Source organism: Aspergillus wentii (genome assembly GCF_001890725.1).
Source record: "Aspergillus wentii DTO 134E9 unplaced genomic scaffold ASPWEscaffold_2, whole genome shotgun sequence".
Taxonomy (NCBI): domain Eukaryota; kingdom Fungi; phylum Ascomycota; class Eurotiomycetes; order Eurotiales; family Aspergillaceae; genus Aspergillus; species Aspergillus wentii.
Genome location: NW_024467833.1, coordinates 2908843 through 2932322, shown reverse-complemented (window position 1 = coordinate 2932322; position 23480 = coordinate 2908843). Strand labels below are relative to the sequence as shown.

The following is a 23480-nucleotide window of genomic DNA, read 5'->3' as shown; positions in this document are numbered from 1 at the left end:
ACAGTTTCTCCTCCCCCCTTTTTTTTTTTTTTTTTTTTTTTTACTTTTGAACAACTCCACCCATTGACGATTCTTATCCTTTTTTTAACCCTATCGAACATTCCGAAACGGTTCAATCCGCTGGTTGCCTGATTACTACCATTCTACTTCTTCATCCTTCGTCGTCGCTCCTTGATTAATTTAGCGTGCATCTTCCGATCGATTCCGTGGTTTTAGTTCTTGGTTTGGAAACATGGCGCAACAACAGAATGATAATGTGATGCGAAGGTACGTGTCTAAATGCCGGTGAAAAGAGGGGGCATCATGGCCCATCCCCCCGGATTCTACATGTCATGTCGGATTGGCCTATCCATCCAATGATCATCAATGATGCGTTGGGGCTTTGAAATGCCACGGGGGTTTCCTGTAGATGCAGTGCAGAAACACCAACCATAACAAGGCGCTGGGGTGAATAGTGGGCTGATCTGCAATATAATGTAGGAAGCTGGTCATTATAGGAGACGGTGCGTGTGGAAAAACCAGTCTTCTCAGTGTTTTTACCCTTGGCTACTTCCCAACTGTAAGTATCATGCAACCTGGTGGCCTGAGCTATACGGCTAACACGGATTCTCTTTACAGCATTATGTCAGTCACTATCCACCGCTCGAGTCACTTACATGGATCAACGCTCTAATTACGAATAGGTTCCCACCGTTTTTGAAAACTACGTGACGGATTGCAGAGTCGACGGTCGATCTGTTCAATTGGCATTATGGGATACTGCCGGTCAAGAAGATTATGAACGCTTGCGGCCTCTAGCATACTCCAAAGCCCATGTCCTCTTGATTGGATTTTCCGTGGATACGCCAGATTCTCTAGAAAACGTCAAGCACAAGGTCCGTCTTGACTTCCCTCTCACCTGGTCTGTGTTTGTCAATCTAACGAAAGCTTAATCGCAGTGGATCGATGAAGCAAACGAGCGATGCCCGGGTGTTCCCGTAATATTAGTTGGATTAAAGAAGGATCTTCGCGAAGACCCAATGGCAATGGAAGAAATGAGGAAGAAGTCCCTACGGTTCGTCACGACCAAGGAAGGAAGCGAAACTGGAACGCAGATTGGTGCGCGCAAATATCTTGAATGTTCCTCTTTGACGGGAGAGGGCGTCGACGACGTGTTTGAGGCAGCCACCCGTGCCGCGCTCCTCACATTCGAAAAGCGAAAAACCTCATGCTGCATTGTGCTATGATGGATCTGAACCCTGCCACGTCTGATTTCGTGTTATATATGCTGCTGCTTCTTTTTCCGACTCCATGATGGTATTTGGAGCGACCACGGGCCAGCAGCGATGAAGGTTATTTGGCTTGTCTGTGGCTTTCCCGTCAGGGTTTCCTCTGCCGACATTGATGGGGGGAAAGGTTTTCCTCGATGACTGTCGATCGATATATCTTGCATGACTGGCGTTTGGGTGGTTTTTGATGGGTTATCTCTGCTTCGATTCTCTCACCGACCTCGTTCGTTGCCCATCGCTTTTTTACATTCTTGTCCATTCCTTTATACCTCTTTTTTCAATCCTCTTTTTCTCGGGGTACACATGTCTTTGGTCTCTCTCCTTTTGATAAATGCGTGCGCTCCGGATTCCCCTCCTTTGGTATGGTTTTCTTTTCAATCCAGGTGAATTTGGATTAGATTCGCCCTGTCATGAATCATTCTTATTTTGCCTTTTGCCTCGTTCCTTGCTGTCTCTACTATCTAGCGCTTCCTTCAACTCTTTGTGTTTTAGTTCAGTTGCGCTGTTCCCGGACTAAAATGATGTATTCAGTCTTTTGCATGGCTTTTCGTTGTTTGTTTTTCTTTTCATGTATCTCAGTAAGATCTGCATCTTGCATCTGCATCTGAATTGATATGATTAGTGCCGATAGACTGAAATTGACAGACCAGTAGTATGTATTGACCAAGTGAAATTGTCTATAACACAGATTGGATATTTCTCAACCAAATATAAAGAAACACAATAAAACAAGTTATCATATTGTACATGCCATGAAAAACAGCACCATGCATTTGCCCATGCACTCGAGTCAAACAGAAAAGCCCCAAAACAGCCTTCAATATGTAAGATAGATCACCCGAACACTAGTTCACCTCGTCATATCAGTTAGAAAAAAAAAAAGAAAAGAAAAGGAAATCTATTTCTTCTCCATCCTCTTCCACTCATGATTCCACCCCTCCTTACTCGGCCCCTCAGTCTGCAACCGCCCATACTCAATCGGCACCAAATCCGTATACACGCCCTTCTTGTTCATGGATTTGCGGAACAGCCTGCCGCCATCGCCGGCGGCGGTGCGCAGCTCCTCACACGCAGCCGACATGGCCTGGTACTGGCGCTGGAGCTCGAGCTGGTGTGCCCGGCGCTGTTGGGCTTGGTGGAGTTGCCAGGCGCGGTGGATGGTCCAATGACGGAGGTAACGGGTTCGGGAGAAGCGGAGAGGACGGGGAGTGAGAGGGTGCCAGAGGAAGTAGCGGATGAGCACTGAAGAAATGGTTAGGATCGTTGTTGTTCTTATTTTTATTTTTTCCGTCTCGGGGAAGATGCGTCGTGTCTTTTAGACTGCAATTGGGATCAGATGGGGAGATACGTACTAACTCGGCGATCTCCGCGAGGTGCATTTGCCTTTCTCTTGAGGAGAGCGCTGGTGGTCGAGAATGTTCTCGCTGCTGCTGGCTGGACGGCGCTGGTGATGGGGCCCGGAGTTGTCTTGTTCAGTAATGCCTCATTGCAGACTCGATTGATGGCTGGGCGGGTCGAGGTCTGCGAAATGGGAATCTTGAAGACGTTCGCCAGGGAGGCGAGCACGGGCGAGAGGGACCGCATGGCGTGTGTATTGGATGTGTAGGTGTTGTTGTTTGGGGATAGCAGGACGGAACCTGGAGAAGGCCTTTCGGCGGGCGGAAAGGTTGGTCGCATTACCGCGCGGCTATCAGCACTGCATTAGGCGCGAACTCAAAAAAGGTTACAGAGTAACAGATCTACAGATGCTTCGTTCTACATGTTTATCACTGCTAGCAATTCAAAATAATTGATTGTTAGATTCCACTAATAGCCAATGACCCATTTTAAGTGTCCATGTGGGGTTTCCTTGAAAAAGCACAATATGAAAGAGAGATATCAAGCCTAAAAGACCTTGTCAAAAGCAATTTGCTCATCGTTAGAAAGCATGGTATGGCCAAAAAAAAAAAAAAAATAAAAATAAAAAAACAGAAAGGAGGGAATAGTATCCATTGCAAAATATCCCCAGAAATAGAAACCCCCGAAAATTGAAAACGCCCTTTGGATGCATCATTACGCCCATTATCATGAAAGAGTGGGTGCGAAGTAACCACCACCAGATTAGAGAAAGATATGCAGCCGTCTACCGTCTCCCAACTTGCTTCTTCGTTCGATCGTAGTTCAGCACCTTGCGCTTTCGATGCGTCTGTGCCAGCTTCCACCGACAATAGAGAACCAAGGCGTCCTTTAACAAGACAAAAACGCACCCGCCAACCACACTTCTTCCCCATCTGGTCTGAAGCAGTCCCGGTCGGGCTCGATCCAACACTGAGCTTGGGGTTGTCCACGATTTTGGCAAGACATATTTGAGAAGTCCTCCCATGGATGCCGAAACCGCAGGGAAGATAAGTGCTCCGAGAACTACGTCTGCGAGGTTGCTCGTTTCATTAATGAGGTCGTCCCGTCGCCCGAGTCCCAGATTCTGTCCAGCGCCTTGGTTTTGTCCATCCTGTGCCCCCGCGCCACCTCCAGCTGCGTTATTTTGGCCCGCCTGCATTCCAAGGGCTCCGTGCGGTTCATCGTCGTGGCCCATTCCAACCTGTAATTCAAGGTCGATCTCCATCAAGACCTGACCATTTCCCGCTTCACCAGCTGCTCTATCTTGCTCCTGCGGAGCGTTGTCATCGAACTCATTGATATCTGCCGCACGGGGCTGTACTTCCGCGATCCACTTCCTCTCCAGGTTACCAAACAGTCTGTCGTAGATTGCAGTGTAAAAGCTCTTCACGTAAGGAAGTGCGGCAAACGTCATAGCGGCACTTGGTGGCCAAAGGTCGAGGTCTGTTTCCTGGCCCGGGTTGTGGGTGGCAAAAAAGAGAACGGGGATGGCAGGGAGGAGACCTTCAGCATAACGGGTCCGCGAAAAGATCAACGCCAGTGGAATGAGGGGCAGTCCTATGTTAATACCAGAATTCCACGGACCATCCACCGATTCTTCTAGTATTTGTCGTGCGTCTTCCGTTCCGAAGACAAAGTACATCGAATAGACGCCATGCGCACAGCACCCAGCCCAAACGGTACCTGCCAGTGTAAAGACCATTCCTGGGAGCACCAGCCGGCCTGCCAGCCTCTCAAACAAACGCACCACATCGACGATCATACTCTTCGGACGTGACACAACGATTTCGGTTTTGCACTGCGGGCAAACCATTTTCGCCGGACTGCCGTTGCGCTTGCGGGACCGGGGATTTTCGAGATCCGCTAGCCAGTCAAGGAGACAAGCTTCATGAGCTGTCAATGCACAGGGACACGGCGAACGCCATTCTGCATTTAGTGGCGATTCCTCCGTCTCGTCTGTATAGCAAATCCAACATTTGCGCGGTTCAAAATTCGACGAGTCCACCGGTGTTACGGCCCGGCTTGGAGATTTGTTAGGAGTGTGGGTATTAGAGACATCATCGCTTGACGAGACAGGCTTGTTGAGAAAAACAGTTTCGGTGTCCTCGATCGACTCAGGCGACGAATCACCGGTTTGATCGCTAGAGGTTGTCTCACTCCGGGCAGAGGACATGAGAGTTTCAGACGATCGCGTTCTGCCCGCAGCTGAGTATCCCGGAACGGACGCCATGGTGGACAAGGCGGACGGATAACCAAGAGAGGCGACGACGGATGAAGGGGGAAAAGAAAGAGCACAAAACTATTAATCGGTCGATACGAAGAGAGAGCTGAACATGCTGCCTAGGTAGAAAGTGGAGACAGTAGTGACTGACTGGGTCAGGCCATGAATAATAATGTCATGTAAGGCTCAGGCCGGAAGAACAATAGTCGTTAATGAATGATTCATATGGGGGAAGATCAAAAGGTACCACTGCGGACTAGTTCGCCCGGCCACTCGTCGGAAAGCAACCGCGGCTTTGGAGCTCGAGGCGAAAAAAGTCGCTCACGTCAGGAATCACGTGACGCTATCTCATACTATCGAGTACACCATTAGGACAGACTAACACGTCAGGGACCCATCAGATGTCTTATGAGTCGCGTGCTCCCTGCTATGATGAGTAAAAAAGAGTAAATTAAACGGATTTATCTCCTGGGCGACCTTCTTATCGGGTGTTGAAAAAACAGTGGAGACAAAATAGTCAACTTCTTTCATATACTGCGCTCACCGAATCCCAATACGATAACAGTGGGAAAAAATAAGGATTATATACACAATAGTATCTCAAAAAAGATAAAAAAAAAAAAAGAAAACCAAGGCGGATTTTTCGAGTGGTCGAAATCAAATATCCTCCGACGAGAAGCTCAAGAATCAAATTAGTTTCAACCCTTGCCAACTCGATTCGTAGGGAAAATCAAGGCAGAAAAAACTTTTCGACGTTGCCGTTCACTTTTCCTTTCCTCATTTTCTCACATCGCTTCCTGGTTTGTGTCGTGTGATGTGGGATGGTGGTGTGTGAGGAGGCTCCGAGTGCGTTTTTAGAACCCGCCAGAAACGCCGTGTGGATATCAACAGAAGATGAAAGATCGATGGGCCCTTGAAACTACCAAATCATCTGCAATGCCACCTGTCATGGGTTTGCTGCTTAAAAGTTGACTTTTCTCTTCCTCATCAGAGCCTTTCTCTCCTGTTCCTTGGCTAAAAGCGAAATTTGGGTCAGCATACGTTCAGACAATCATCAATCATAGGCGAGGGTGAAAATACCTTCATCATAAACAAGGAACTCGTGCAGGCCGGATCCGGCAGGCACCATGGGAAGGACAGGCACCTTCTTGTCAGTGAAAACCTCCAGCAAAGCAGGGCCGTCGCTTTCGATCAGCCACTTCAGCTTGGCCTCGACATCGGCGACGTTTGTGCACTTCTCAGCGGCAACGCCCATGGCGCGGGCCAAGGGCACAAAGTCGGGGTTCTGCTGGTGGGTGTGCGAGTACCGGTCCTCGTAGAACAGGTTCTGCCATTGTGTCACCATTCCTTGCTCCTCGTTGTTAAGCAAGAGAACCTTGACGCCAATGTTAAACTGAGCAGCGGTAGAGAGCTCAGTAAGAGTCATGTTGAAGGAAGCATCGCCGTCAATGTCAACGACGAGGCAGTCAGGTCGAGCAACCTTGGCGCCAATAGCCGAAGGGAGACCGTATCCCATAGTACCAAGACCACCCGAGGTGATCATGGTGCGAGGGTGGCGCCAGCGGAAGTGCTGTGCGGCCCACATCTGGTGCTGACCGACACCGGTGGTGATGATGGTACGGTCCTTCATGTGTGCGGTAAGGTCGCTGAGCTTCTCAATCAGGGCCTGGGGCTTGATGGGACCGTCGGGAGACTGCTGTTCGTAAAGGGAGAAGGGGAAACGCGACTTCCAGTAGTTAATCTGTTCGAACCATTCAGGTCGCTCAGAGACAGCCTCAATTTGAGGCAGCAGAAGGCGGATGTTCTCGGCGCAGTCACCCTCCACGGCCTCGTTGGCCTGAACCACCTTGTTGATGTTCTTGGGCATGATCTCAAAGTGAACAATACCGCCGCGGTTCTCGCTAGCAGCAAGCTTGGCTTGCGGGGCGAACTTGGGGATGCTGCCGGTCACACGGTCATCAAAACGAGCGCCAACGGCAATGATCAAGTCAGCCTCCTGCATAGCCATGTTGGCGTATGCGGATCCGTGCATACCCAACATGTGGAGGGCCTTGGGGTCAAGTTCATCGTAACCACCCAATCCCTGCAGGGTGGTGGTGACGGGGATGCAAGCCTTGTCGGACAACTCCTTCAGAACCTGAGGACCATCGGGACCGGCGAGCAGACCCTGGCCGACGTACAAAATGGGCTTCTTGGCGACGTTAATAAGGCGAGCAACGCGGCCAATGGTGCTCTGCAGCTGCTTCATACCCAATTCCCGGGCAGCCAAAGTCGCGGCGCTGGGGAGAGAAGGAATGGTGCTGTTCATCGGGATGGGGTTGCGAAGGATACCGGCGGTGATATCCTTGGGAAGGTCGACCAAAACTGGACCCGGGCGGCCACTGGTTGCAATGTCGAAAGCCTCTTGGATACGACGAGGCAGCTCAGCCACAGACTTGACCATGACATTCCATTTTGTGCAGGCGCGCGAGATACCGACGACATCAGCTTCCTGGAAAGAATCGGTACCAATCACACCGGTGGCGACCTGACCACAGAAAACAACCATCGGAGTACCGTCCGAGAGAGCGTCCTGCATGGGAGTGACAACATTGGTAGCTCCGGGACCAGAGGTAACGAGGACGACACCGGGCTTGCCAGAAGCGCGGGCATAACCCTCCGCCATGTGACCGGCACCCTGCTCATGCTTGGGGAGGACGAAGTCGAAGTGTTTCGAGTTGTAGATGGCATCGAAGACGGGAAGAATAGCACCTCCGGGGTAACCAACTTTTTCCTAGAGTCAGTGCTCTGGCCATACCAAAAAAAAGAATGAGTAACCGAAGGGGAAAATGACTCACAAACGTGCTTGACACCGAGACGAAGCATCATCTCGTGGAAGATTTCTCCACCACTGAGTCCGACGAACCTGTTTATTGCCAGAAATTATCAGCCGTGTAATCCAATACCCATGTGGCTTGGTCGAACGTACGAGTCATCCAGGTCGAGATGTCGGTTCTGGAGCGGAGAGACCTCGTTACGCTGGGGGTCCTGGTTAAACGCAGGGCTCGGAGCAGGTCTAGGGTCACTAAATAAACCACCAAGAACGATTAGAACCGTCAATTGATTGAATCTAGGTTGGCGAGACACTCACGAAGCAGCAGCAGATGCGGTGCTCTGGCTTCGTTTCTGGGTAGAAAAGCGGTGGGGCGAAATGCCTGCGGCCACGGACGAGGTGAAAGGCCTTCTACCAGAGGCAATATACCTCTGGTAGTGGAAAGAGCGCAGAGCGCTTTTTGATGGTCTTAGAGGCATCATCTTCGCATTGGATGACTGCCAGGCCAGAAGAAAAGGAGGGGAGGGGAGAGGATGGAGGAGAAATGGAAAAAAGTTAAGCAAAAGCAAAAGCGAGACTGGGAAATAAAGTGTACGGAAGTCGGTCCTAAGGCCGGACGAGGAAGAGTCAGTCACCACAAACCTTTGGGGGGGGCGAGAGCGAGCATTTCCCGGTTGAGCTAGGCCGGAAACCGCCTAGTGGGGTTAGGACACAAATAATCTGCGCGCCATTATTGGTCCGTTGGGCCTTCTGGCTCCGATCATCGGCCGTCGAATTGAGACGCTAGGGGGACATCGGCGGCCGTTGCAGCCTGAGTCCTCAGGCAGAACATCCTCGGTTGCTTGTGTTGGGGCCGATCGGCCTGCCTAGAGGCTTCTGATGATGGAGTTTGTGACTGTTAGAATGAGGTGTTGCAATGTAGTGCGATGTAGTACGGAATGTTATGGCGGAATTTAGACAGAATAAAGGTGTACGGGGGCTACTATTCACTGGATATGTCATATGCAAGCAGATATGTCAAGCATTGATGATGACCCTTGGCTATGATTCATATGCCGTTCCATGCAGTCTGCGGTCAACCATTTTCTACATTCAACCGCTTTTGCTGTTAAGGAGACCGCAGTGGTGATCGTATGATCATTCGCAGTAGCACAGCACACAAGAAAATGGTATGGCTGGGATTTCTATTACTCAATATGAATTCGAAAATATACTTCGCCAGGTTGATCGACGCATTCCGCGATTTTTTGCATAATCATCCTAATCCGGGTATATGCATGAGAGTATGCAAAATGACACTGTTGCGAGCCAGGGACATAACCAAAGTTTTCCTTGCAGTTTGAGTATAGACATGACATCAGAATAAACGGTGCCTCAAAATGTGGTATGTTGATATCATCAACATTCATGTAGGAGAAACCATAAGTATGGGGGTAAAGCTGACAATATCGATGAGATAAATGGCTTGACTATTGCTATGCAGAATCGTGAATCAGAACGAAGCTGATGTGTACATGAATGGTAAGTAGTAGGCTTTTGGGGCAACCTAATTAGGTGCCTGAGCGTCCTTTGGAGCTCCTCCAGGGTAGCGAGAGCCCTTGTCCTTGACCTTCTTCTCTTTCTTCTTTGTGGCCGGCGGGTATGCCTTCAAGGTAATCTCCTGCCATTCGGTTGAAGCTTGGTACGCTGCCTGAATGGGTGCCATGAGCTCAATCAAGGCCTTAGCCACGGCGGGTTTCAACAACTGGGGTGTCAACTAGAAAAACATAAGTCAGTCGTGATATTCCAAACGGCTAATTGGACATACAGTATCATTTGCGTAATCTTCCTGCATCTGCTTGATGTTTGTGTACACCAGAGGCTCCAGGCCATCTCTCTCACGCTCGACACGGAATTCTGCCTTGCCCTTCAAAGCTGCTGCTGGAAGCAGAACGAATTCGCAGAACGCCAGAACGCCATTGCCTTCAACAACTCGGGGAGAAGCTTCAGCTTTGCGAATCTTTTTTGTGACTGCCTCTGGAGTGTCAAGAAGGTCGATCTTGCTGTCTGATAGGGTTTTAGTAAATATTCTGCGACTTAGATGTCTGCGATCAAAATACCTTCGTCACTAGAGCTCATCTTGGCACCTTGAAGTCCGGGCACCATGGCGTTGAGCAGATGGGCACGCTGATTTCCGTGAGCCACGATATTATGGAAGTATTGGATTGCCACAGGCTTACCTGTTTGTACCCAACCCTAGGAAGCCACTCCTTTGCAGCTGTGAACAACTTTCTCTGGTCAAGTCCTTATTCAAAATTAGCTGGGATATCATCACCTCGTGCACTATGATAAATACCTCCGAATTGAGCATCAACATCCAAGTACTCTTCGTCCAAGCACTGCAAAAGCGGGTAGAGAAGACCACTTAGAGGAGCATTGTCTGTTTGCTTAACAACTTCGGCACCAGCCTTCTTTGCATCGTGCTCAGAAACCAAGGAGCTGAGTTTGTACAAATCCATAACGTACTCAGGGCTCTTCTGGTAAGAGCTTCCGAGAACAAATTGTAGCTTTTCGGTCGACACACCCACGGATTCGAGGATAGCGGAAATTGTGAGCCGGTAGTACACTACACGGTGTTCGACAAGCTCAATCGGAGCCTTGAGGTTATCGAGGAAGCCATGAATATCAGCCAGCAACACTTTGACATCGCAACCGGCCGCCAGCAATTGTGCGATTTTCAATGCTGGAACAAAGTAACCGCAGTGAGGTCGTCCAGTAGTGGCAGTACCTAACCAAAAGAATAAATGTCAGCGTAATTCCAAATCGCAACAAGCAAAGAAGTGAAAATTACCCCAGTAGATCTTTGGGCTCCGCCCCTCAGCCAAAGCGGCCTCAATCACCTCAGGATTGAGAATCTCGGCGAGGTTTTCCTTGATCAGCGCGAGCCTCTGAGCGACGTCCATGTTTGCGATAATTTTTCAATAACTGGATTCTTGATATAAAACCGCTTCTGTGAGGGCTTTTGTAAGATGATTTCCGCTTTTGCCCCTCTGTTATCGGAAATTCGGAATAGGCGTATAGTTGTTCCGGTGCCGATTCCTTATCAATTGGCTCGCTTATTGGCACAGAGCGCAGGTCAGGCACAACTCTGAAATGTACCCCTCCATACAATTAACTAGCCAAGGTACATCGGCTGAAAGTGCTCGACATGACACGATTTATTCGGATCATTGATCATCAGATGACCTGCATTATTCAGGTGACTTACACCCATGATAGATCGGAATATTTCCTAGTCTAGAACAATGTCTGTTTGCTTGGTCGTGTGTCATTGCAGTGCCATATTTTCCAGTAGTAAATGACAGTAGACAAAACTCTCGACACACATTCCGACACAATGCAGTCATAACTCGTTACAATCAGGGTCTTGAGCCAACTAGGATAATTTGGATAAATGCATTGCCTATCAAACTGAACAAACCGGAGTCTTTTGTGGGGGGTTCGGCACACCGGTCTCTTTGGACTCTTCGGACGGCCCCAAAGATGCCTGTACACGCGACGGCGGCGACGCTCTCCGGACAGCCAGCCCGCCATTATTTCCGGAGTCCCCACCAACTCCATCTGGAACCGATTGCTCCGTGGGGTCCTTGGGGAGGCATTCAGCAGCACATTTTTTCTCAGGTCTTTTATTTTTCTCTCCCAGATTCTTCTTGCTGTGTTTCAGTTCATCATTGAGCTACTCTCCTGCTTTTTATTCCAACTTCCCTTCATCGCATTTACCATCCTCTTCTTATAACTCATATATACTTTTACCCCGCCATGGCTGCCCCGCAGGAGCTCGTTCCCCAGACAGAGTCCATCGCTGAGGTCTACGCAACCGACGATGCCTCTGTCACATCTATTTCTTCAGAACACCAGACTAGATTCAGTGGCCTGGTTTCTCAGTTCAATAAATTGTACAGCCATCACCCAGATTTTGTCGCCCGTAGCCCTGGCCGGGTGAACATTATCGGAGAGCATATTGACTACAACCTGTACGATGTGCTTCCAACTGCCGTCAGTGTGGATGTCATTATTGCCGTCAAGGTCATTCCTTCGACCGGCTCAGATGCTGTCGTCAAAATTGCAAATGTCCAGCCAGAAAAGTTCCCTACTCGCGAGTTCACCGTGCCACGGGATACCGATGTTGAGATTGACCCGAAAAAGCACGAGTGGATCAACTACTTCAAGGCCGGTCTTGTGGGAGCGCTGAAGTTTTTGCGCAAGGAAAAATCGGATGGCTCATTCTCCCCTGCCAGTATCGAGGTCTTGGTGGATGGTAACGTGCCGCCGGGTGGTGGTATCTCGAGCAGTGCTGCTTTTGTGTGTGCTAGCGCTTTGGCTATCATGAAGGCAAACAACCACAATGTCTCAAAGCAGGACCTCCTGGACTTGGCCGTTGTTTCTGAGCGTGCAGTTGGTGTCTACTCCGGAGGGTAAGTCAAAAGTTTCATCTATTTCTTTATTATATTTCTTATGGCTTATATTCGTGGCGCAACAGTATGGACCAGGCAGCTTCCATCTTCTCCCGTCGGGGATATCTGCTTTACACCCAATTCTTCCCATCATTCTCCGTTCAGCATGTTCCCGTCCCAAAGGCCGATGAGGAGATTACCTTCCTCATGGCACAGAGCTTTGTCACTTCCAACAAGGCCGAGACAGCTCCCCGTCATTACAACCTTCGTGTAGCAGAGTGCACCCTCGCTGCTGTTGTGCTGGCCGCCCAGCATGGTCTCACTCTTAAGAAGGACAACAGCTCCCTCGGGTACAGTCTGCGCAACTTCCACTATGAATTTATGTCCAAGGAAGGCCGACTAGGCGATGCCCTCGAAGACCAGATCGATTCCGTCATCCAGACCACAAAGGAACTTCTGTCCCAGGAGCAAGGATACACCCGGGAGGAGATTGCCAAACTTTTGGGCATCACAGTCGCAGATCTCGAATCCAAGTTCCTCTCCGCCTTCCCCGTTCAAGCAGATCGTTTCCTTCTCCGCCAGCGTGCCTTGCACTGCTTCACCGAGGCGCGTCGTGTGCTTGACTTCAAGGCCTGTCTTGCCAAAGCCACAACCTTGGACGAGAAGCTCATCAACTACCTGGGCCAGCTCTTGAACGAGTCTCAGGACTCGTGCCGCACTACCTACGAGTGCAGCGCTCCTCAAGTTGACGACATCTGCGCCATCGCACGCCGGGCTGGTACCTGGGGTAGCCGACTTACAGGTGCTGGATGGGGAGGCTGCACCGTCCACATGCTCCCTCAGTCCAAGGTTGAGGCTGTCACCAAGGCCCTTAAGGAAGAGTACTATTTGAAGAATTTCCCTGATATCACTGAGGAGAAACTCTCTCAGGCTATGGTCATCAGTAAACCATCCAACGGATCATTTATGTAAGTTTTTCCATTGACAACTGAAGTCCCTTTTTAGGACTATGTTTGGCTAATGATATTTTATAGGATTACCGGGGCTGCTATTAACCAAGTTGATGTTTGAACCAAAATAAATAAATAAAAAATTAACATGGCTCTCCATAGTACTTCCTGCTGTTTGGCGTTTGAAATATGAGTTCTACTACCACGACCACCAACAGGTGCGTTTGATGACACGGATTTTTCAAGTTTTGCTTGTGATGAAGATACCATAGATCTGGGAATAGCATACTTCGTACCAAATCTATATACAAGCCGGAATTCCTTCTCGGATAGCGAGTGTCTACCGAGGACCCTCTATATTCCTCCGGCGCATTCACGTCATAGGTGTCACACGTGTGCTGGCCATATAGTTAACAAGCATGGCTTACACTCTGGGATGCCGGAGTTCGCATAGCCATGCCTGGGCCGTGCTCAAGTAGCCAAGACCTCTTTTCCACATAGTGAATAGACGGTACATCCTTTGCAGATGTACCTCTTGATGCGGGATCCCTGTTCCAGAACCAGGGCAAGGTACTGGCGTTTCTACAAAGACCACAGCGTGACTTCACAGCCTGCAGATGGAATGCCTGCAATCATTTCGGTTGAGTTCACCAGTGAAACCAAACCCATCATGACTTCTTCTTGGGAGCTGATTTGGCAAAGAAATCACTCATCTTTTTCATTCCGGTTGTATTGACCTTTTTCAAGTCCTTAACACCGCGAGATTCGTTGGCTTTCTTCTTCTTCTCTTCTTCTTCCATTCGGCGCTTCTTTTCTGCTCGTGACTCCGCACCTTCATCATCGTCTGGTCCTCGTTTCCGGCTAAAGTCCGAGAGGGTTCGGGATGCGAGTGCTTGCGCGCGAAGCCCGGCTATCTCCTTCAGACGATCTTGCAGCGGCTTGAAATCTAAGGGACTTTCGGGAGCAGCGAGCATTTCATCAAATTTGGTGCATATGGGACGCGAGAGGTAAGATTCCTTCACGAAGGACAGGGCGGTAGAGATCCTGAGCAGATGGGTCACATTGTCCGTAGAAGGCACTTCCTCCGACGGTGGCTCTGTAGCTGGTGTCATGTTTTCCGATGTTTCATTAGCAGGCGTCGTATCCGAGGAGGTCCCTGACTGCGTTTCTTGTTTTTCGGGGGATTCTCCGTCGGCCTTATCTCCGTTTGACGTCGCGCCATTAGTGGATGCGTCTTCTCGCTTGACAGCCATCAGCGGTGTAACCAAGGCCTGGCGGACAAAGCGTTCCTCTAAGCTGACTGGAAGACCCTGCGCTACCATGCGCTCTGCCTTGGCAATCAATTCCTTCAAGAGCTTCGTTTCGCTGAGCCTGAACATTTTCTCATCCCCTGCTTCCACCGTGTCGCAAATAGCTTCCACTCGTGCGTTCAAGGAATCTCTAAACGTTTCATTGTAAAGTACATAACGCAGGTGCTTGGGTATCTCGTCGTGCGAGTCAATGATATCGTCAAGGGGTTGAAACAGCCCTTTCGATTGATTTGATGGTGATGGCGATAGTAAAGGTATCACGAAGAAAATTATATCAATGGGTGTCGCAATTAACAATTCCGCAGTTTTGGAAATTGCACCCTTTGTCGGTACATGGTCTCCTTTGCTGTCTGTGGTGATATCTGTTTTGGATGTGACTAGTATACTTCGCGGAGCTTGCGGTGCGGCTGCAACCACGGTGAACTCGTATACACCAAGTTTTGGGCAGAAAAAGTAGCGGCTCAGCTCCCCGGTTCGCGGGTTGGGCAGCGTAACAAACCGAGCATCGTCGCTGGCATATGAAGGAAGAATGAACGTCTTGCTTGGTCTTTCCGCCGGTTTGAGTGTATTCGACGACGGGGTTGTCGCATTCGAGGGCTCTTCAGGCTCCGGCTTTGTCGACGGAGCGGCTGATCGAGTTCGCATTTTGGCGAGATAATCTGACTATCAGTGTCGACGGTATCAATAGAATCAATGGACGATGTTCAATGGCATCACCCGATATCCTCTGCTGTTCTTCTGGTCTGGAAGGAGTTAAAATGAAAACGCGTCGGCGGCTTTTTCCCCGACGCGACACGCGCCTCCACCGCAGCCAATCAGCGGCCACAGCGACTAATGCAGGACGGCGAGGCGCAGGGATAGCCTGAGGCGGCGACGGTGCGACAATAATTGCTCTGTGCCTTGCTGCAGAGAGGACGAGGAAGAAAAACTCCTGTTGGTGATTGACCGTCATTGTTGTCATGCCAGTCCGATTTGGGCTCTGATTGTTATTTTCCTATTGCGGAGAGAGGTTGATCACTGTCGACATCCACGAGACTTGGGCAGCCATTACCAACACTCCCCTCCTCCTCCCCGCATCCTTGTCGATGAACATGGAAATAGTCGGTCAGCGAGCCTAACGATCAGCGGTGGTGTCCTGACAGTTGCGATTATTGTCCGTCTGTTAGAATTAAGGCATAATTCTTGCGATGACCAGCAGTGAGGAAAACTCCGCTCTATCAGGCTCGCGCGAGAATTTGTACTGACAAACTTTCTATTGCAGTGGTCGAAACATCGTGGCCGCCGAAATCCCCCAAGGAGGCTCTTCTGAGCTCTCCCAGTGGCCGGAAGAAGTACCAAGAGATGCAGCGTCGTCGAGAGAATCTAAGGTCGCCGTTGAAACGCACAGCAACTACGCCTGATTTTGGAAGCAAAGCAACACAGCTATTGAGTGACGGCGTGGATGGCGGAGAAGATGAGGAAGATGAAGAGACTCTCCAATTGAAGCTGCAAGCCATTGAAGCTCGTCTGAAATTAAAGCAGCTGCAAAAGAGTCGTGGGAAACCAACATCCTCGTTCGAGGACGGAGACGATTCGTTTTCTCGACCAACTTCATCCAACAGTTTCTCGTCGCGATGCCAAGACCAAGCTTCCAGGATAAAAAGTCCACATGCTACAAATAACAGAATCCAGCCTGATGAGGTCCAGGTTCCATTGTCGCCAACGAGGCGACCTCCTGCGGGCGAACCTGCGTCCCCGCGGAGGTTTCTGCTTGGAATTGACAAAGGGCTGAAGGGTGGTGATATATCGCTAAAACGTCCACCTAGGATAAACCCGGATTCTCGACCAACGAGCAGCAGGCTTGGGAATAGAGAAAGCGCAATGACTCGTACCGGTGACATATTTGCACACATGCCCTCTTCTGCTGGTGAGGCACCACGACCAAAGAGCTTCAGCGAACGCATGGCGGAAAGCAGGTCCGTCGACAAGTCTCGAAAAGAACGGACGGAGCGAGCAGAGAGAATCCAGATGAACCGAAGCTCGGCATTCCAGTTCGATAAGACAGAGATGGAGGGTTTCAAAGCAGCTGCCGCGCAAGCTACAACAAATCCTGCTTCGAGATCCCCTACGCGGAACCGGCAAACAGAAAGTTTCAGCCGAGAAGATATCCTACGGTCTTATAATCACCTCAATTCTCCCTCATTGAAAAGAAGCAACACGACTTCCGGGGCACGCAGTCAGGATAGGGACGGCAACGCTAAAGAATCGCGGTCTTATTTCCATAGGAGAAACCTCAAGTCTGAATCGGACACTCCTTCCAATCCCAATGGCTCTCAATTTACAATCACGGATCAAGCGCGGAATGAAAACGAAGGTGCCGTGGAAAAAGCGCCTGACCCGACAAAATTTGAAGCCTACTCTTCATTAAACCTTTCGAATCGCATCTTACCGCATTCCTTTTTGTCACGAACACTTTCTGACAAGAAAGTCCTCCGCATTCCTGATCTTCTCAAAACCGTGAAAGCGCCGGACTTTGAACTGCCCGAAGATATCGACGGAGACTACGTTGTGTTTGGAATAGTCGCGTCGAAGTCCGAACCTAAGCAAGTCAAGCAGGCGAACAATGTTTCTACGAAGGAAGTTGACCCATTTGATGATGGCCTGAATAACAGCAATAGATACATGGCTATTACTCTCACCGATCTCAAATGGACCATCGACCTTTTCCTTTTCGATACTGCCTTCCCACGATATTACAGACTATCCGAGGGTACCGTCATCGCCATTTTGAACCCTACAATCATGCCACCACCCAGGAATAAGATTGATACTGGCCGGTTCAGCCTTTCGATTTCCTCGTCTGATGACAAGGTTCTTGAAGTTGGATCCTCCCTGGATATTGGCTTCTGTAAAGCAGTCAGAAAAGATGGCAAGACCTGCCAGTCATGGGTCGACGGCCGTAAGACCGAATTCTGCGACTTCCACATCGACCTCCAGGTCCGCCGCACACAGTCCCAGCGTATGGGCGTGAATAACGGACCGGGGTTGTTTGGCCCTGGTGGTCGTTCAGGCTCTCGAACAGGCTTCTTCGGCGAAGGGAAGAAGGGGGGCTTCAAGAACAACGGAATGAAGCCAGAGGGTGCTCGATACGACGCCGGCTCTCAATCCGTTTACTACGTCGCCCCAGCCCCGAAATCTAAAAACTTCAGCAGTGGCCCCTCTTTCCATCCCACAGCTGGTGGTCAATCTGCAGCTAGTCTGATCGATGCAGACGAAGACCCATTCATAGCGGCAGGCATGATGGGTCGCGGAAATGAGAGCAAAGAAGAGCGTCTCCGAAGACGCCTGGTAAGTCAACAACGCGAGCGAGACATCACACAGAGACTTGTCACCTCCGGAGCCAAGGGCGTGGGTGCCGAGTATCTGCGGGCTCGAACTGGGGAACAAGCTCCAACCCCCAGTGACAATGAAAAGACCAAACCCACTCCTTCCACACAATCCTCAGCAGCCAACACCCTTGGTCTAACCGGCTTTCGAAAGGCGAATACGATAAGACTGAGCCCGAAGAAACGCGCCTATGACGGCGACAAACCGCATCATGGCAGCGTCAAAAAGACCCGATTCATAACCTCCAAGGGCATCAAAGAAGCCGGGAGAGATAGTCTCGGAGGCAGCGATATCAAGCTCAAGGCAAGCCAAAATAATAATAATGACGACGACGACGACGATGATCTAGACATCATCTAGAATGTCTACCTCATCCTAAAATAACTAACTGTATTGTATCAATTTTTGCCTCTTTACAAAACAAAAAAAAAAAAAGTCGCTCATTCATTCATTTTCAAGGGGGTCCTCCAAACCAGACCCTTACGCCGTCACGAAATATGGATGTTGGTTGGATTGTTCTGGGCAATAGAAAGCAGATGGGATTCTGTTTAGAGTACCTTTGGGAGGCGGAGTTTACATACCATAACCTGGCATTTAAATCATAAACCTTGTATGATCGAGGAGGGGCTTTTTTCTTTCTGTTCTTCATTGATATGTTCTGTTACTTATGTTCTTTTTACGTGTTTCCTATTCAGCGAGTTCTGGTGCTTCTAGCTGGTCTAAGGAGGATATTTTAGCTTGTCAGACTTGAAAATGGATACCCATTTGGACAACCCATAATTTTTTCTATTGTATGACTGTAGTGGAATGATTGACATTACAATTGACATTCGATTTGGGATATCTAGACTGAAGCTATTTAAGGGAAGGGGAAAGAAAACAAAGATCTCTGCGAACATAAGTGAAAGAAAACTCCATCCAGTAGCCAACCCTGACCCTCCATTTCCATATCCATACCCATTTACCATACCGACCGGGTTCTGCAAGCAACAAAAGTAGAATAGAAGAATGATCTGCAAAAAACAAACAAAAGATGGGGTAATAAGACTCGAAAAAGCTCAGTGCAAAAGGGACTAAGTTTCGAGCGGGCGTAAAAGTGAGAAGGGGTAAAGAAGTAAAAAACAAAAATAGGGAGAAAAAAGAATCAAGACCGCCTATTGACATAATGCGTTTCATGCAAGGAAGTGCCTGCTCCCAAAGTCGCAGGATGAATCGTTGATAAAGTCTTGAAAAAATGTTGACTCGACAGGGTAGTATTTTTATGAACACCCACGGAGTACGCAGGAGCATTATCTCAGGTCGGTTGGAAGGTTCATGACGAAGCTGCAGCTCGGCTGGCTCGCGTTTTCTTTGTAGCTGGACCACCAGGGCTGCCAATTGCTTCCGCATCTCGTTTCTTGGCCTTCGATGATCCTGCAACAGCAGGGACTGGTTTCTTGCGTAGCCATCCATCAAAGGGGCTGGCTCGCTTTTTCTTGGTTTCGGAAGCAATAGGGGTCGATTCGTGTTCGGCAGCGTCTCTCTTAGCACGGGGACGCAGAGAACGAATTGTGGCGCCAGGTGACGAGGGGGTTGCAAACTCAGATTTCAATGGGGGAGTCACTGGTCGTTGCAGCATGTCGGTTTCTGGAGCTGGCTCCACCTCACTATCTTCTGCATCTTTGGGAAGCAAATGTTCTTCAATATCAGTAGCGGCCTCCTCATCAACATCACTGAGATGCTGGCTTTGATGGCGGCGATCGCTAGCACTGGGGAAGAGCACACGTGGTTTGATAGATGAACGAGTCAAAGGTCGAATGCTGGACGTCACACTTGAGTCGATGAGATCGGGGCGAGCAGCCAGCAAGCCCAAGTCGTCGTCATCATCTTCTGCATCGTCGTGTGTATCTTCAGTGAACTTGCGGAAGGTCTTCTTGCCACGGCTGCACAGGATCGTTAGCATAGGTTTTGAGAAAGGGTTTGATGTGGATACTTACAACACATAGAACATGCCATCGTCACGCTTGACCGCATCGTCAACTTCCTTGTCGCGTTTGCTCTCTCCCACCTTGCGCCTCCTAGAGACACGCGGGGCTGCGGGAACAGGAGGCTCGACTTCGGTGGTCTTCTTGTAGAATGGATTGCTCTCACTTTCGTCGACCTCAGGAATTCTATCACGAGAATCGGTATAAATTTGAATGCTGGACTGGTTCTGGCTGGGATCGTCGCTGAAGCTGTCCAAAGAGAAACCAAGGTGTTTCTTGGGTTTCTTGGTGCGTCCGGACAAGGAACTTGGGGGGAAGAGAACTCGAGCAGTGGATCCAGCATCACCAACAGCCTTTTTCTTTGGTGTTTTGGCAGGGGTCGGTAGCATTCCGTCGGTCATGGTAGTTCGAAGTGCTGAGAGAGAAGGTTGTTGGGTGTGGGAGGGTTCTGTGGTGCTGAAGGGGTCTGCACTGTCCAGACCAGCAGTGTTACCCAGTGAATGTGTCGCAACAAAGCCCCTACTCCGGCCCGACTGCTTCTTCCGGGGAGAGTTGTGAATGGAACCAGGAGGTGACAACGCCTCAAATTCAGGATCTCTCTGCTCCCTGGCACTCTTTGGTGGTGCAGCTCGGCTGTGAGAAGCTGGGAAACTGGGTTCGGGCGTTGTACGGGAATCTTTGGAAGCTCGCTGGCTTGCTAGTCTGGCCGAATGACGCGTCGAATACGGTTCATATTGATCGTAACCAGCTCCGTGGCGCGGTGTAGGGGGGATTCGAAGCGTAGAAGGCGGTGGTGTTGTCGCCATTGTGGGTGGTATATGCCAATTCAAATCCAATAATTGACGTCTTCCCCGAGGGGTAAATATACACAATCTGCAGATTCCAGGATATTCACAACAATAGCACTCGGGATAAAACTGTCACTCTCGAGAATCGCAAGTTGGAAGAGTTGTTGGGGGATTGGATTGATCGATCTGAGGGAAGAAAGGGAGGAGGCGCGCGACTATTCAAAAACCCGACCGTAGGGCAGAAATCAAGGGAGTCGGAAATATAACCAGGGCCAGGGATAGCAATAGGGCGCGTAGCAGACTCCAAATCGAAAGCAATCGATACAGAAGACGAAGATTATTATGAAGAGGGAGGAATAAGTGAGGCAGCGCAATAGTAGTTGATTGTTGGATGGAATGAAAGAATGGAAGCAGGGCTGTTGGTGGTGGTGACGGAGCAACGCAGGAATGCCAGCGTCAATCGCCCAGCCACCGCTTTCTGTCTCGAAATGGGGGGGCTGAACCAATCGACGCCCCACCACGACAGTTGCAACATCGAAGAGCCCAATATTATTCCCACACTGTGCATCGGGTCGCTTTCTGGAACATTGAATTTCTCCTATCGACCCCGTTCAATTTAAGTCTAGGCCTTGGTTACACGTGCGACCGTTTGTTTACTTTGGTCGCCAGCCCCTCCATCGGTCATCTCGCTGTCTTCCGGGTCTAGAGCCATGGCTTTCCGCAGCACATCAGAGGAAATGGACAGGCTGCAGCTCTCGGAGGATGATACAGACGAGCTCTGGGACTCGCCGTCGAAACAGGGTCATAAATCATTCAGCCAGAAGCTTGCGGAAGACGATAGCAGAAGCACCCCCGAACCCAGGCCACCCCACGAAGAGACGCTGTTCGACCAGGAGGAGGCTCGTGAGGTTGCGTTGCGTAATGAGCTCCAGAGTGTGCGCAATATCAATCAAGTGATTGAAGGTCTTCTTGGTAGTCTCGATTGTGCCAAGGGGAATATGGATGTATGTTGATCTACATTCGCACCGTAGTGGTAATTACTAACTGAGCATCATTAGAATGTCTCTCGAACTGTCAATTCTGCTTCAACATTGCTTAACACCTGGACACGGATACTCTCCCAGACTGAACATAACCAGCGACTGATCCTCAATCCAAACTGGCAAGGTGCCGTCCAAGATGTCGCTGATATCGAAAACGAATCAATTGCGAGACAACAAGCAGCAGAGAGACGCGAACAAGAACTGCAACGCCAAAGAGAAGCTTTTGCTCGAAAGGCTGAGGAGGACGAGAGGAAGAGAGCACAGGCAACGACGACTAAAGGCACACGGGGGACTACTCGAGGCAGAGTTATGCGCAGCACCGGCTTGGGAAGAACTCCGAGTGTTTCTTACTCGAGCACAAGCTCCAGCGCATCGAGAACCGCGGCTACCAGGGGCTCTGGCACTACTACAACCACGAGAAGACCTATCAGTGGAGCTCTTGGTGCTACCAGAGGCTCTGGGATTGCGCGTGGCCAGCGCAGAGCTTAAATGGGGTCGCCATGAATGATTTATGACTCGGACTTGATGTATGATATTTATTTGAAACGTATAAAAAGCAAAATCGATACCCATTCATAGAAACAAGTCCGTGTAGGATCGTCGAAGCGCAATGTTATGCAGTCATTGGCGTTTTTTCAGCTATGATGCCAAGACTCCACGCGTCTTGATAGACGATCTGCGATAAGCCGAATTGCATGACTTCAGCTGCATTTCAATCGCGTCTTCCACTCTCTTTATCTTTTTCCACTTCGGTTCATACCTCATTCCCCTCAAAACAATATGAATTTCGCTCCCTACCAAGACGACTCGCCCGAGGTCGAACGCGCCTTTTCTCCTCCGCTCGCCGATGGTCGTCAATCGAAATCCCCTCGCGGGTCTCCAACAATCCCCGGATTCACACAAACAGGGCTTCCATCGCCCAGTCACTTTGGCGGCGGAGTTCAGCAGACTTCAACCGGTGGATTTGGGAATACCGGGTTTGGTTCTGATGTTGAGGCCGGGCGACCACACCTAGGAGCGTTCGATACAAGTCTCCCGCTGCGCATGGATGTTGAAGCGATGCTGGCATACTTGCTTCTGCCTCCAGCAGGGGGTGTTTTTCTGCTGTTGGTTGAGCATAAGAGCGATTATGTCCGGTATGTGATGATGGATATAAAGCTTCTATTTTGGCTGTGCTGCATGCTGATCTATTTGCAGATTCCACGCCTGGCAATCGAGCATGGTCTTTACTGTCCTTTTTGTAAGCTGCTCTGCACCTTGGTATCGCATTCGTCGCTCATATGGTTTTAGATAACCCACCTGATCTTTTCGTGGTCGAGCTTTCTCTCATGGCTTCTCTTTATTGGCGATATCGCTCTGATTGGTTTCATGAGCATGCATGCCTACCAGGATGGTAAGTTGTGTCTTGAAGAATTCACGAAGAAGATACTCACCATCGAAGTGGATAATCTCGAACACTATGAACTCCCATTCTTTGGTCGCCTCGCCAATTCCTTCGTTGACGATGAATAATCTCGCCGTGCTGGTCCATATCCTCCAATACCCTGTCTTATAACAACGCGCCAGTCGATATCCTGGCTCTTTTGCCCTGGGACGCGATTTCTATATCAAAATCCGCGATTCCACTATATTAATCTGTACAAGAACAGTTCATGTCTATGTCGTTCATGTGTTTGTTTCTAATCTGGCTGGCCCTCTGTGTATCATGATTTCTGGTGTTTGCTTTCGAGTCTTTTAGCATGTCTGCATACTGAATGAGCATCATTAGTGTTGTTGTTATATATGTCATTCTTGAAAATATTATACTACAAGATCTATCAAAATCTGTATATGAGAAATATCAATTCCCTCATGTGATGTTTCCAGACTGATGTAAAAGGTGGTGCACTTTCTCTTCCACTGTGATCGAAAGCTTGGAATGCTATTACTATTTCACAGATCCATCTGG

At 49.6% G+C, this 23480-nt stretch overlaps 11 protein-coding genes across 11 annotated transcripts; 5 read left to right on the top strand and 6 right to left on the bottom strand.

The window, feature by feature from the left end:
* The first annotated feature begins 26 nt into the window (after positions 1 to 26).
* Positions 27 to 1513, top strand: rho2 (putative Rho GTPase Rho 2). Its single transcript, XM_040834569.1, has 5 exons — positions 27 to 267; positions 481 to 559; positions 619 to 624; positions 684 to 875; positions 939 to 1513. Exons 1-5 carry the CDS (start codon positions 233 to 235, stop codon positions 1224 to 1226), a joined length of 600 nt encoding a protein of 199 aa, XP_040692843.1. The 5' UTR covers positions 27 to 232; the 3' UTR covers positions 1227 to 1513.
* A 626-nt stretch (positions 1514 to 2139) lies between these two features.
* ASPWEDRAFT_36893 (mitochondrial 54S ribosomal protein mL40) lies at positions 2140 to 2782 on the bottom strand. The gene is made up of 2 exons (XM_040834568.1): positions 2621 to 2782; positions 2140 to 2510 (listed from the first exon to the last, which is right to left on the bottom strand). Coding segments are annotated over exons 1-2 (345 nt in total). The 5' UTR covers positions 2622 to 2782; the 3' UTR covers positions 2140 to 2166.
* A 206-nt stretch (positions 2783 to 2988) lies between these two features.
* Positions 2989 to 5134, bottom strand: ASPWEDRAFT_36892 (RING finger domain protein). Its single transcript, XM_040834567.1, has one exon. The coding sequence runs from the start codon at positions 4873 to 4875 to the stop codon at positions 3391 to 3393; it is 1485 nt and encodes a 494-aa protein (XP_040692841.1). The 5' UTR covers positions 4876 to 5134; the 3' UTR covers positions 2989 to 3390.
* Positions 5135 to 5827: 693 nt separating this feature from the next.
* Positions 5828 to 8160, bottom strand: ASPWEDRAFT_103521 (acetolactate synthase catalytic subunit; the record flags this gene model as incomplete). The annotated part of the gene is made up of 5 exons (XM_040827569.1): positions 5828 to 5880; positions 5947 to 7632; positions 7704 to 7771; positions 7835 to 7930; positions 7997 to 8160. 5 exons carry the CDS (start codon positions 8158 to 8160, stop codon positions 5828 to 5830), a joined length of 2067 nt encoding a protein of 688 aa, XP_040692840.1.
* Positions 8161 to 8852: 692 nt separating this feature from the next.
* Positions 8853 to 10671, bottom strand: ASPWEDRAFT_36890 (uncharacterized protein). The gene is made up of 6 exons (XM_040834565.1): positions 10509 to 10671; positions 10014 to 10445; positions 9898 to 9962; positions 9778 to 9844; positions 9486 to 9724; positions 8853 to 9434 (listed from the first exon to the last, which is right to left on the bottom strand). The coding sequence occupies exons 1-6, from the start codon at positions 10618 to 10620 to the stop codon at positions 9225 to 9227; spliced, it is 1125 nt and encodes a 374-aa protein (XP_040692839.1). The 5' UTR covers positions 10621 to 10671; the 3' UTR covers positions 8853 to 9224.
* A 706-nt stretch (positions 10672 to 11377) lies between these two features.
* ASPWEDRAFT_357763 (galactokinase galE) lies at positions 11378 to 13456 on the top strand. Its single transcript, XM_040834297.1, has 3 exons — positions 11378 to 12132; positions 12198 to 13079; positions 13146 to 13456. Exons 1-3 carry the CDS (start codon positions 11477 to 11479, stop codon positions 13180 to 13182), a joined length of 1575 nt encoding a protein of 524 aa, XP_040692838.1. The 5' UTR covers positions 11378 to 11476; the 3' UTR covers positions 13183 to 13456.
* A 273-nt stretch (positions 13457 to 13729) lies between these two features.
* ASPWEDRAFT_49210 (uncharacterized protein) lies at positions 13730 to 15016 on the bottom strand (the record flags this gene model as incomplete). Its single annotated transcript, XM_040837235.1, has 1 exon — positions 13730 to 15016. The coding sequence occupies one exon, from the start codon at positions 15014 to 15016 to the stop codon at positions 13730 to 13732; it is 1287 nt and encodes a 428-aa protein (XP_040692837.1).
* Positions 15017 to 15558: 542 nt separating this feature from the next.
* On the top strand, positions 15559 to 18097 carry ASPWEDRAFT_169019 (Mcm10/DnaG-type zinc finger protein; the record flags this gene model as incomplete). Its single annotated transcript, XM_040830384.1, has 2 exons — positions 15559 to 15568; positions 15633 to 18097. 2 exons carry the CDS (start codon positions 15559 to 15561, stop codon positions 18095 to 18097), a joined length of 2475 nt encoding a protein of 824 aa, XP_040692836.1.
* A 952-nt stretch (positions 18098 to 19049) lies between these two features.
* ASPWEDRAFT_25013 (uncharacterized protein) lies at positions 19050 to 20507 on the bottom strand (the record flags this gene model as incomplete). Its single annotated transcript, XM_040832686.1, has 2 exons — positions 19050 to 19659; positions 19714 to 20507. The coding sequence occupies 2 exons, from the start codon at positions 20505 to 20507 to the stop codon at positions 19050 to 19052; spliced, it is 1404 nt and encodes a 467-aa protein (XP_040692835.1).
* A 692-nt stretch (positions 20508 to 21199) lies between these two features.
* On the top strand, positions 21200 to 22021 carry ASPWEDRAFT_169017 (DASH complex subunit DUO1; the record flags this gene model as incomplete). Its single annotated transcript, XM_040830383.1, has 2 exons — positions 21200 to 21493; positions 21548 to 22021. The coding sequence occupies 2 exons, from the start codon at positions 21200 to 21202 to the stop codon at positions 22019 to 22021; spliced, it is 768 nt and encodes a 255-aa protein (XP_040692834.1).
* A 245-nt stretch (positions 22022 to 22266) lies between these two features.
* ASPWEDRAFT_128259 (DUF4870 domain-containing protein) lies at positions 22267 to 23383 on the top strand. Its single transcript, XM_040829237.1, has 4 exons — positions 22267 to 22668; positions 22730 to 22772; positions 22823 to 22925; positions 22974 to 23383. Exons 1-4 carry the CDS (start codon positions 22313 to 22315, stop codon positions 23042 to 23044), a joined length of 573 nt encoding a protein of 190 aa, XP_040692833.1. The 5' UTR covers positions 22267 to 22312; the 3' UTR covers positions 23045 to 23383.
* The last annotated feature ends 97 nt before the right edge of the window (positions 23384 to 23480 follow it).